The sequence below is a fragment of the Rousettus aegyptiacus genome, unplaced genomic scaffold (assembly GCF_014176215.1).
Source record: "Rousettus aegyptiacus isolate mRouAeg1 unplaced genomic scaffold, mRouAeg1.p scaffold_m13_p_15, whole genome shotgun sequence".
In the NCBI taxonomy this organism is placed as follows: domain Eukaryota; kingdom Metazoa; phylum Chordata; class Mammalia; order Chiroptera; family Pteropodidae; genus Rousettus; species Rousettus aegyptiacus.
This window is the reverse complement of record NW_023416290.1, coordinates 43,066,149-43,079,297: the sequence shown is the minus strand read 5'-3', so window position 1 is coordinate 43,079,297 and position 13,149 is coordinate 43,066,149. Positions and strand designations below refer to the sequence as shown.

The following is a 13,149-nucleotide window of genomic DNA, read 5'->3' as shown; positions in this document are numbered from 1 at the left end:
AAAATAGAATAATGTCATTTTATCACTTTTATTTTCTCAAACATAATTAATAACATTAAGGTAGCACTTCGCTCACTCATTTCTATTTGCGTAGAAATCATTATGTAGAACTCTTCTCTGATTTATGACTCTGAGAATCACGTATGATCTATTCTATTTGTGTTTCTCTAGTTTTGTGCATATGGTTTCTAACTGACTTAGTTAATTGATGGAGAGATAGTAGAAAGATGGTAGGTACAGGATCATGTCTTCCCTAACAGTTATGATGTAATACCTAGCTGAGATGTAATAAAAATTGAACTATTTACTGTATGTCACATCCCTATAGAATGCTTGGGACTTATTTTTCTTTTAAAATTAAGAGAATCCATAACCTAATTCAGAATTGCAGAGCTATTCTTTAAGTCGTACACCACTCGATAATATTTTATATAGCTGTTTGTACATTATTACAATATCTATTCTTATAGTCTTTCTGAATTTTATAGCTGCGAAATAAACCTCAAAATTTATCTGGTAATTTCCATGTCACTCTATACTCTCAACTCCTATTTGAACATCAGAAAGCTGATACTGAAGCTTGTATTACATTTGTTGAAACAGTTTCTTTTTTTTATTTTAGATTTTGTTTTTACTGAAAAGGTATTTTTCCTGCAAGAAGAGACATTGCAAATTTATTTTAATTAGGATTATGCAATTTATATGATATACATATTAGAGGAACTGCCTTCTAGCAGTTATTTATGTTAAATGAGAATCATTTAAAAGTTAAACACCTAACTTCAAAGTTAGACATTTTTTATTCATTAAAGAGGCATAAGAACATACAAAATGATGAAATATTTGAGGTATATTTGTTTTAGCAGATTTACTTTAATAAAAAATGGCTTGATTGATGAAATGTTATAGCTAGAATGCACCTAGATATAATCTAATCTAATCTACTTGAAACTTTTCTCAGTGGGTTATAATGCTGAAAAACTGAATGTGAAAATTGGGTTTATTTTATGTTATTTGGCTTAATATGACAGTAGCAACTTAAAATGCCAAATTTGCTTTACTAACATATGAAATAACTTATTATTAATTGTCATCATATCCATATAGGATCGAAGATACAAATATCAAATATGGTAGTGTTCAATCTGAGTTGTCCTTTCAGTCTATAAAACTTTGAGCCAGTCACAAACAGTGAGGTAGTTGTTTTGTGTATTAAATATCACCCATAAAGTGCCTTGTGGGTTACTCTTGCATATTTTTATTCCTTTGGTGAAAGAAGAAATAGCATTGGTAACTGATACAGGAGTACCTCAATGGGATGTTATATAAGAAAGTTCTTTTTAAACTAGAATGCCCTATTCACATATTCTTAATATTCTTTAAAGAAATTATCATGAGATTTATTTAAAAAAATGATCACCTTGTATAATTTATAACATTGTATATCACAAGGTTCAGTTCATCTATGCCTCGGGAATGTTTTTCTACTCTGAAGTAGATTTGACTTTAACTCTTTAAACCTCCACCTCAATTCCTCTATGACAGCTATTCGTAAACACAGGGTCACAGTCATCTGGGGCCTTTTTTACAGTTAATTTGTTACCAATATTAAAATACCAACGTTTTAAAATAACCAAACCTTTGAAAAATTAGAGACAAATGGGTTATCCTCATTCGTATGTCTTATTTCATTGCCAATATGAGTGCAGGTGTGCAGGGAGGAGGAGTAGAAGAGCAGTGGGTGTGAAAATGTGATGCTAACCTTGATTTATTTTGTGACTGTGCCTGTGCAAGGCATAGTTTGGGGACGTGCCCACGTGTGAGTCTGAAAACATGATGTGGTGGCTAACCCATCCAACACCATGGGCTTGAAACCTTTCAGATCTTAGTTTTCTCACTAATTTTATTTTACATTGTGATTTGCAGGGATTATATAAGCAGATTCTAATTCCTAATTCCATCAGCCACTCTTTTTAATGGTTATAACAATAAAAGTAATGCCAAACATATTATAGCTTTTCAACTGATACTATTTTAAAAGGTTCTTTTTCTCAGATAATTTTAACTCCTTATTCATGTAAACATTTACATCACAGGATAAAAGTTTTAGGTTTTAAAATAAATTTTAATTTGTCACTCTAAGTGTGTATATATTGCGATTTTTCAGAAAATCGTGTTACTTCCTAACCCTTTTTATTACAAACCTCCAAAGCACTACTTACTAATTTGTTCCTTTTTTTTTTCCCCATCAAAGACTATTGTTATCCTACTGTGTGTCTTTCTCTTGCTTTATAACACAGTTATAGATTTGTACAGACTTCACTTGTAATATAAAAACACTATACTTATCCAGGATTGAATATCTATAAAAAAGTCATGCTCAGTAAAGACATAAAATTTGATCTAGCAAATGTCGAATAGAAGCTGTAAACAAAACAACAAAAAATAGCATAGAGTGGCAAGGATATATCTCATAGATTCCAGAGAAAAGAAATATCAAGATGAAAGTAAAAACTTTTTTCCTTTTATCATAGCTGTACTAAATTTTAAAATATTGAAATCTTATCATGTATAATAATCAAGGATTTTTGAGGAATCTGAAGTGTTAACCACAGTTAATTTTGGAAGTTAAAGGAAAGGGCTCCACAGTAATGATCACTGTCCTTTTTTTTCCCCCCGAAGGTATAGAATTATAACTCTCTTTAATGGCTTTTGCTTTAGCTTAGTTAGCTATTAAATTAATTAATGGGCCGTTCTCTATACAAAAATCCACATTAATGTGCTCATCTAGCGTTTTTTTTCTGAATAATCCATTCCTTTGGAATTTGTTACTTTTCCCAGGATATTACTCCATTTGGAATTGCTCCATTCTTCAACCCACTTTGTAATTTCTGAGAAGTATATAAATATATGAAATACAACTATAAGAAGAAGGATTTACTCCTAGTGATGAAATTTAAACTGAAGTAAAATGACGTGTTGGAGAGGTGGGACAGGTAGCAGCATCACCTCCTAGGCATGGTTTAAATTGTACTCAAAACACCAAGTCTGAGGAGAATAGAGGGTACTAGTTGGCTTCAGTACTGATTGAAGCAGTGAGTTACTTTAGACATTGCATAAGCCAAGATGCCCCAGAACAATATTCAAACAGATCATAATCAACAGTGCAGAAAAGGCAGTAGAGTAGATTAAAATATGAAGGTATATGAATGCTGAATTGGCTTTTCCTTGCATTTGGCATAGACTTGGTCTTTGGAAAGGAGTGACATTAATTTATGACAATGAAATGAGTAATACGTATAAAAAGACTATGATGTTCTTTTATCCTCTTTTGAAGAAAAGTTTTGTTTTGAAAAGGTATGTTTTGAAATCTAGAGTATCTAAAAACCTTAATATAATATATATCCAGAAACAATATACTTTGAGAATAAGCTAATTTATTATCATCTTAAAATAGATTATATGAGTGTATAATTTCTGCAACTTCCTAATAAGTGGGTTAATACCATCATTTTGGCTTCCAATGTAAAACGACAGGTTGAATATTCACCAGAGGAAAGATAATTAATGGCATAATTAATGAGAAGGAGAATCATACAAATCCAAAACTAGTTGGAGAAATAGCCCCTCTATAAGGAGAGACAATTGCTCTATTTATACTGGAAGGATGGAAGAGAATCTGAATATGAATATGCATGAGAAAAGAACAGAATTTCTGGAATTACGTTAAAAACATGTTAACAATGTATAGCTTAAAGTAATTTTCACTTTTTTGCTAATCTTCCTTTCAATTTTTTTATACCCATAAATCACTCGTGTATTTTCAAAGAGAAAAAATCTTATAGTGAAAGGTTCCTGCTCCAAATCTCATTTTGCTAAAAATTCTCAGATTTTCTATTGTGCAATTAAATTTTTTTTAATTACTAATTTACATACACTTAGAGAAACATTTGATTTTCAAAGATATTAAACTGGTATTTTCAGGTCACTTTGGCGATAGTTATTTTCTGCATGTTTAGTATTTTGATTTTTCTTTTTACTTCAGAAACGACTTGCTTTAATTTTTAGGTCATCCTTCATGCCTGGATAATTTCTACTTGCACAATGATAATTTTGAAAAATATACATCTGCTTTAGTGAGGAATTTCTGCATCTGCCAGGATATTGTCTAGACCTTTAAATCAACTGAAGAACAGTAACTGGAAAAAAAAAAATGCTCAAATACAAATTCACTCTTGGTGTAATACTCTCAAGATTTTTTTGCTCCTTATTTCTTTCTCTCTTTTTTTCTCTTTACCCTTTAAACTCTATACTTATTAAAAAACTCATTTTCCTTAATCCGGCAGCCACTACTTACTTTCTGTTCCTATGTATTTGACCATTTTGGACACATCATGCAAATGTAATCACATAATATTTCTGTTTGTGACAGGTTTGTTTCACTTAGCATAGCGTCTTTAAGTTTCATCCATGTTACAATGTGTCACAGTTTCCTTCTCTTCCTTTATAATATCTATCTATCTATCTATCTATCTATCTATCTATCTATTTAAAACTTATTGGGGTGACATTAGTTAATAAAATTATGTAGATTTAAGTATACCATTCAACATTACATCAGCTGTATATTGCATTGTCCTCTTCTCTGACCCAACCTCCATTATTTGTTTTTCTATCCCTTATTAATTTATATTTTATTAACTTATGTAAATAACATTAGCTGTCTTTTGTTAAAATAGGAAGATTTTTTTTTATATTTTCAAAAATTAATATCTTCTTTCACTGACACCTTAGATGGTATCGTGTGTTTTGCAGTAATAAGTATAATTTTAAAAAAGATGGTTATCACCTAAACATAGGCCAGTAAAATCATAGTGAAGATCAACACTTATTTTCCAAAGTATATTACTGCATATCATATGCTCGATGATTTTATACTTTCAAGTCAAAAATGTATTCAGTCATTTATTGCAGAATGTTCTATCAGATTGAGTAACCTGGGCAGGGCAGATGTCTCTTCCGTGGTGACAGAAGAATTACATTGGATACAGCTTGTCTTCCTTTATTGTCACCACAGTATAACTGAATATGTTCCTAGAAATACATATTTTTAACAAAACTTAGTTGTAAGCTTTCTTTAAGTTTGACTTGAATATTAAATCAGTTCATAAAGTAAAACACAGTGCATTCGTTCAAGATAATCATTTCCTGCATATTATTGAGCCTGGATTCTACTGAAAAAACTGGTTATTTCATTGAATTCTATCTTCTCTGGACTGTTTTGAACTTTCGTATTTCTGGTCTATATTATGTTAAAGTGTAGCTGTGATTCTAGATGGTGGTACTTGCAGATGCCAAATAAACATTCTTTCCTTCAATAGTGGGGAAGAAATTAATGACTTTTGCAATTATTTCCATGTTTAAGAGAAATAATTTAGTGTCCAATGTGTGTTAGGCACTGTGTACTTTATAAATTATACTTCATTACATGATCGCAACAGAGGAGGACACTGAGGCTTGGAGAGATTTTTGTTTTCCCAAAGCCATAAAGCTGGGAAAGGGAAGAGTTAGGGTTTGAAATATCTCTCTGACTCTGCAGCTTAAACTGTTAGCTACAGCTCAGAACTACTTCCCTCAGTGTACTAAATGGAGGAAATATTGTTGAGATTGTTAATCTTTTGGGGAGGGAGGTTGCAGGGTATTCGATGCAAAGACCATCAGCCCACTGTTGGCAGTCTTTGGTATAGTCACAACGTGCTTAGTTGTTTATTATTACTAGTTGTCTTCAGGTTAAGTGCATTGGTTTGCTATAATCAAAAGAAACATGCAATTTATTACTTTAAGCAAGGAGAGCCTGGTTAAACAAGAATATTATAATGATTTGTGAAAAATAGAGTGACCTTGACAGAATTATTAATTTATTAAATTGGTGAGCAAATAGTAATTCAAATTGCTTATGTGGATCAGGCCCCATACTAAGCCCTTCTATATAAAATAATAGTAATATATAATAAAATTTTACTATCATTAGTTCCTACTACCTCCTTAGTATAAATCAGTATCATATCGTCCTCTTGCGAGCTAGGATTGTTGTCATAGATTGCTATCCAAACTTCCTGATTCTACCTTTGCCCCCTTACAGTTCATTCTTCAACCAGCAGTGGATATTATCACTTTAAAATATAAAGTAACGATGTCATTCCTTTGGCTTGAAATCCTACTATAACTGCCCAGTTCCCTCAAAGTAAGGGTTAAAATCCTTACCATGGCCTACAAATTCACAATTTATCTGCCCCAATCTCTAATTACTTCCTTAATTTCATACCTCTGTCTTTTGCTGTGCTCTGATCACACTACTTTCTTTACTGTTTCTGGAACACAGCAAATGTATCAGGTGGTGGGATGCGAGTACATGTAGATCATGTCATTTAAATAGCCTTGAGAAAGTATTTTACCCAATAATAATTTTGTCCAATTACAGAGATAAGGTGTCTCTGGATTAGGTCATTTTAGACAATAAATTTACATTATTAAAGATACATATTAATTTTTATTATATATATTATAAAGAGAATTTATTCACTCTCATAAGAAAAAATATATACATATATTTATGTGTGTGTATATATAATGTATTTAACAACTGTCTACTAGGATATATTTGACAAATTGGAAAGTAAAATTGATAAGTCCCTGGAGTTTTCTAGTAGGATGAGAGACACAATAAGACAAATAAATGCGCAATGTATCAGATTGTGTATAGGAAATAACAAGGAAGAAGATTATGGAATAAAAGTAGCTGTTATATAGAGACTGGTCAAGGAGGACCCTATGAGTAAGATGACATGCGAAGAGAAACCATAAACGAGGGTGTGACAGATGCAGACTTCTTGAGAAGCGTTTTCCAGACTGATATAAGGGCAAATGTAAAGACTCTGCGCCGAGTGCATTATTAGTATTTTCACGCCAGAGAAAGGAAGTCCTTGTGGCTAAAACACAGAGATTTAGGCAGAAAGTGGTATAAAATGAGTTCTGAAAATTAAGATGGGCAGATCACATAGATCATTTTAAGGGCATTGCCTTTACTCTGAGTGAAATGGGGAAACATTAGAAGATTTGATGCAGAGGAATGGTATAATTTGAGCTATCTTCTAAAAAAGATTGCCATGGAAGCTATTTAAGGGTAGATTGCAAGGAGTCAAGAACAGAAACAGGAAACCAGCACATAGCGAAAAGGACTGTAGGCAGTAACATAGACGAGCAATTAAGGTGGCTCGGGTCAGGCTGGTGACACAGCGGCGGGTGAGAAATCTTAGGTTCTTGATTTTGAAAGTGTTGCCGACAGGATTCGCTCGATGGGGTAGATGTGAAATGTGAGAGAAAAAGATGAGTCAAGAATGACTCCATGGTTTTTGGATTTTAACTAGAAGAACTGAGTTTCCGTTTACTGAGATGGAGAAGTAAGAAATGATAAAGAATTAACTATTACTTACATTTGCAGGGCTGCTCAGGCTACAGGGTAGCCTAAAAACTTGGAGTCATTAGGAAGCCCAAGAAGATACTAGAGACCATCTGTTTCTTGTTATATGAGTGTTTAATTCATGATTATTTAATGAGCTGGGCATTTTGTTTTGTACACTTTCCTGGATTTGTTTTATATTTAAAATAAAATCACTGTTTTAAAAAGAAAGAGTGAGAGAAAAAAGGAAAATGACGCTGGGAGAGAATAGATTGTAATGCCTGTTTTTCACTATACGCTCTCTTTCTGTTCTTTTCCATGCCACCCCTTACTCGGGTCTTTTGTCATCTTTAGCCTAGACCAGAGGTTGATCAGCTTTTTCTTTAAGGGTTAGATAGTAAATGCTTTATGTTTTTTAGGCCAAAGGGTCTCCATTGCAGTTATTCAACTCTGACATTGTAGCGTGAATACAGCCATAGATAGATAATATGTAAATGAAAGAGTGTGACTGTGTTCCAATAAAATTTTATTTATGGACATTAAAATCTGAATTTAATATAATTTTAACATTTCAGAAAATATTAATTTTTCTTTTTTTCAAATTTTTAAAAGTATAAAGACCATTTTTAACTCCTGGGCTGTGTAAAAACAGGCAGTAGACATAGTTTGCCAACCTTGGCCTAAAGGTTTTGAGTTATTTTCTTACTGGCCTGCGTTTCTCTATTTGTCTCCCTTTTAAATTGTCTTCCATATTGTTCTAGAAGTATTTTCTTAGAACATAAATGTGATCATGTCATCCTGCATGACAAGCTCAGGGAACTGAGCAGGAGTTGTTCAGGCATAGGCCGGTTGAGAGGGTGCAGGTAAGACCCTGTAGGCCAGAAGGGTGGGTAATGCTGTGCAGATAGAAACTACCATGATGTGTGCCTTGCTGGAAGTGCTCATCGTGTGTGGCTCTGGGCTAGAAATGAGGTGCGGAAGTTGGCCTGGACTTACTGCTGAAAGGCTTTTAAGCTATGTTAAGGAAATTGGACTTTATATATACATTTTTGCTGTTTAAGAATTTTTGGAAAGAAAACACATAGCCATTTTTTCATTAAAAACAAAACAAAACCCCCCCAAAAATGTGTTAACCGTTAGCAATTAAAGTTTTGAAAAAAACATCATTTTAGTACCTTCACTTTCAGTGGAAAGGAAAGCAAAATCTAAATTGCAATAGGTTAAATAATAAAGGGTGGGTGAATTTTATATGAAAAAAAACAATCAGTTCAGTGCGCAGCCCTAAACACACAGACACACACACACACACACACACACAGACACACAGACACACACACACACACACACACACACAGATGTGGATGTGCAAATACTTGTCCAAATAAATATGCTTATAGTACTAGAGAAGTACTATAATGTGATATGAACACAGGCACTGGGATCAGGTCAGAAGGTCCACTTTTTGCTTCACATTTACCACCTGCTTAGGATGGGACACTTAGTCAATTATTTAACCTTGACTTCTACAGCTAATAACAAGACAGTTAAACTTGACGACAGCTTTGTACAATCCCTACCAATATCTGCATGTTATTGATTTACCGTGATTAATATGTTTATGACTTTTATTATACCTTCATATGAGTCATTTTTTCATATTTTGATTTTTTAGTAGAAAGATACTTTTGTCACTATGGAACATTTTTGACCTATTGGATATCACCAGTAGAAGTGGAGCCTAATTATTATGTTATATGTTTCTAATCCTGTTTTTTAATCCTTTGTTCAATTTTAGCCTTGGATCAACTGTGCAGTTTTCTTGTGATGAAGATTATGTCCTACAGGGCGCTAAAAGCATCACCTGTCAACGGATAGCTGAAGTCTTTGCTGCCTGGAGTGATCACAGACCTGTATGTAAAGGTAAAGAGAAGTCCTTAAAATAACAATGCTCTCAACACATTTTAATGGTCTGAACTTTGTTCTATTGAGTATAAATTTTAATGAAATCTTTGAGGGGTAATGCAGTCTTTAAGGAAACATTGAATTTGTGTACTTAACAATATTTATTGAAAATCCGTAGAATGTGAACTGTATTATGTGCCCAAGGAGTTCCCAATCTAATAATCACATAGCAACAAATCGGAATATAAAATATATAACATAAGGCACTTGTAATTTTGTTGGCCTTTTTTAAAATCACTAATTACCCTGCATAAGCATTGATATGGATGATAGGGATTTTTTTTAAATCATAATACTATCTCCACTTCTATGACTTGCCATTTTAATTGCTTATGTATCCAGTAGTAATGATGTTGGTGGCAGTGGATATGGAGTACAGGTTCCATAGTTAGTTAATTTAAACTAAGACAAATCAGTGAGTGCTGTAGTTTTCATATTACCTGTGATTGCAGATAAAACTTTCTCCCACTACCTTTCTACAAACTAATTATTTAAATTAAATTACATGAGAATTCTTTTTTCTAAACTTTATTAAACTGTTTAAAAATGAACAGCTCATCCTAGCCTGCTGGCATTCTTGATTACTTGTTTGTTGTTACTTGTAATAATGGCGTTTCTGCATATTTCAGTGTCTTAGTACTCAAACTTCTGTTAGCTCTTCTTTCTCAGAGAACAGTTTGACAGATCACCACACCCTGTAGATTTCTCTCAGACAGAATGAGTGTGGTATTAGAGGAATAAAGAAGGGGCAGATTTGAGAGCTTCTATAAATGGAAAAAGACAAAATATTTGACAGCTGGCTAGACATGGAAGGAGAAGCTTGCAGGATAGAGTAAAAGATGAATGTTCAAGTACATGAGACTAGAAAAATCTTACGTTGTTAAAAGTGAAGATACTGTGAAATAGAGTTTTGTAGGAGAGGAGCCACCATTGCTTTAACATTGTCAGCATTGGCGCCATTTTTCAGGCACTTACTATGTGCCAGCCTTGCGCTAACCACGGCATATTCGCCATCTCATTCAGTGCTCCAAACAAACCAACGGAGGCATTTTGGTCTCCATTTTAGAAATGAGGAATATAAGGCATAGAGAGATAAAGTCACTTTCCCAAGCTCAAATACCTGGAAATGGCAAAGTCCTTCATAAGACGATCCATAGACTAGAGAGAGGGGAGAGGGGATAGATTTCAGAGCATTAAAGAGAGTAGAAATGATAAAATGGAAGCAACGAGTATATTCTAGCCTCTTGGAAATGGCAACCAAGAGTGAGAAAAAGAGATAATCTAAATTTTTCTCAGCTTCAAGTAAAACTCCTGACACAGATAGATGCTTATTCATTACCCTTCTTTTCAAAGGCTTACAGAATGAGATAAAGTCAATAGCATTAAAAACACGTAAACAGTGAAATGGGAATGATGAAAAATAAGGTAAAATAGTAACAGGATCCTAAACAAAACTTATGTATAAGTTGGCAAACGACTTTTTAAGAATGGCTTACATATTAGACTTAAATATGACAGCAATGAAACTAATAGGGAAACTTGATCAGTATACACAAAAACCATTTTATATAAAATACAAATATAACTGTGACACAACAAAAGCAAACTTTTTCCTGACATTGAGATCAGAAATATTTCGCATTGTTCTTTATTAAAGGGGACATTGTATAATAAGCATCATGAGAGTTACTGTCATCAATATCCCAACAGTTATTAGAACAGTAAACTGTATAAGGTTGATTTTTTTATGGTGTTCTCCATTCAAGATAAGTTATAGTTATAAGAGACATTATAGTGAAAATCATGTTTTCAAAATGATATCCCGCTTCATTTTTACATAAATTAGATGTGTGCATTTTTCAGTGGCAAAAAAAGAATGGGAAGATGGAGGATAGATTCAAGAAAAAGAGATTAATATTCATGCAAAAACAGAATCTCACACAAGAAAAGTTATAACTAGATCATAGAATTTAAGTTCCGCGTAAAGTGAGATTGAGACTATAAACCATTTTTTTTTTCATTCAAGACTCTCATTTCAATAAAAGGAATGAATCTTTTATAATGATCATAAATTGTTCAAAGACAGAAATAATGTGACATTATTTATTTTTCATAAACCCTATAGCACAAAGAACAGCTCTGTACTGACTTGAATCTCAAGAAATATTTGTTGAATGTTAATATATGATTATGTTTCTTTGATTCCAAGATAGATGACATATATGCGTGTACATTTTTTATTCATTCAAGTCTTTCATCATTAGCTGGGAGGTATAAAATTTGCATATTTAAACTTTATACATTGATCTGATTTCATATAAATTTTACATTTTTTTCTGCAGATATTAATCATTTATATATAGCTTTATTTACTCATTGGATGCAAGGCATATGTGCGTATAGTTTATAAAGTATGTTTTGTTATTAGAAATTACTGGCTGTGATTCTGGAAATGGTAATGGAGGGAACATGCTGAAAAAGTAATTGAAGTTTTGAAATGACTATCCACTGTGAGTCTGAACAAAGAATAGTTTTCATGTCTCACGGGTGCTTGGACAGAATAAATATGCTTTTTTCCAGACAGCAGCATAAATAGCAGTATCAGTGCACTGCACCTTTGAGAGGTTATTAATATAGCTGCTGTCTATGTATTGCATGGTTGGGCAATCAAGAAATGGTGATTTTAAAGGGACTGAAAGTTCACACAAATAGCAAATTATGAATTAAAAGAAAAAGACCAATTCAGAAATTAATATTAATGGATTTTACACAAACTCAGACAATAATTTTTATTCCCTAAATGGGATATGTATATGAGATATTTGCCAATTTACAGTTATGGAAACATTATTTCTTTGTCGAAAATGCAATTGATATCCAAAAGCCGAAGCTTATGCAAATAAGCAGACTTAAGCACTAGAATGGTATATAGAATGTTTATTTTAGACATTCATGATGTTCAAAGAAACAGAATTTCTATGAGAATTGATCATTTGTTAACTAGAAGACATTTAAGAGAGTTAACGTTGATTGATTTAACTATTTTTTATTAATTTTTCAATTAGCATTTATTTGGAAGGCCCCAGATAACCACTGTTTTTGTCTCTTACAGCATAAGGGCATGAACCACTTAAGGGAGTAATTGGAAGAATGATCAAAGAAAAGATTAGAAAGGAAGGCAAAAATACAAAAAAACTAACAAAAATCCTGGAAACTGGACTAAATCAGAGAGTCACTTTTTTTTTTTTTTTTTTTTGGTCATTCAATATTATTATTAGTTTCAGGTGTACAGCATAATGGTTAGATATTTTTACAACTTACAAAGTGATCCTCCCAATAATTTTTGTGCCCACCTGAAACCATATGTAGTTATTACAATATTATTGACTATATTTCCTAAGATGTACATTACATCTCTGTGACTGTTTAGTAGCTGTCAATTTGTACTTCTTAATCCCTTCATCTTTTTTACCCAACATGCTAAACCCCTCCCAACTGACAACTATCATTTTGTTCTCTGTATTTATGAGTTTGTTTCTGTTCTGTTTGTTCATTTATTTTGTTGTTTAGATTCAACGTATAAGTAAAATCATACTGTATTTGTCTTTCTTTAACTTAGTTCACTTAGCATCATGCTGTCTAGGTCCATCCATGTTGTTTCAAATGGTAAGGTTTTATTCTTTTTTTGTGGCTGAATAATATTCCATCGTATGTATGTATGTATGTAT

The 13,149-nt window shown here is 32.6% G+C and overlaps 1 protein-coding gene across 6 annotated transcripts in view; it reads left to right on the top strand.

The window, feature by feature from the left end:
- Positions 1-13,149, top strand: part of CSMD3 (CUB and Sushi multiple domains 3) — a 989,790-nt gene that overhangs the window by 404,714 nt on the left and 571,927 nt on the right. For all 6 annotated transcript variants that reach the window (XM_016138158.2, XM_036232977.1, XM_016138161.2 and 3 more), the window contains one exon: positions 9,255-9,379. In XM_016138158.2, coding sequence (XP_015993644.1) covers positions 9,255-9,379 — 125 coding nt within the window. The remainder of the gene's footprint in view (positions 1-9,254; positions 9,380-13,149) is intronic.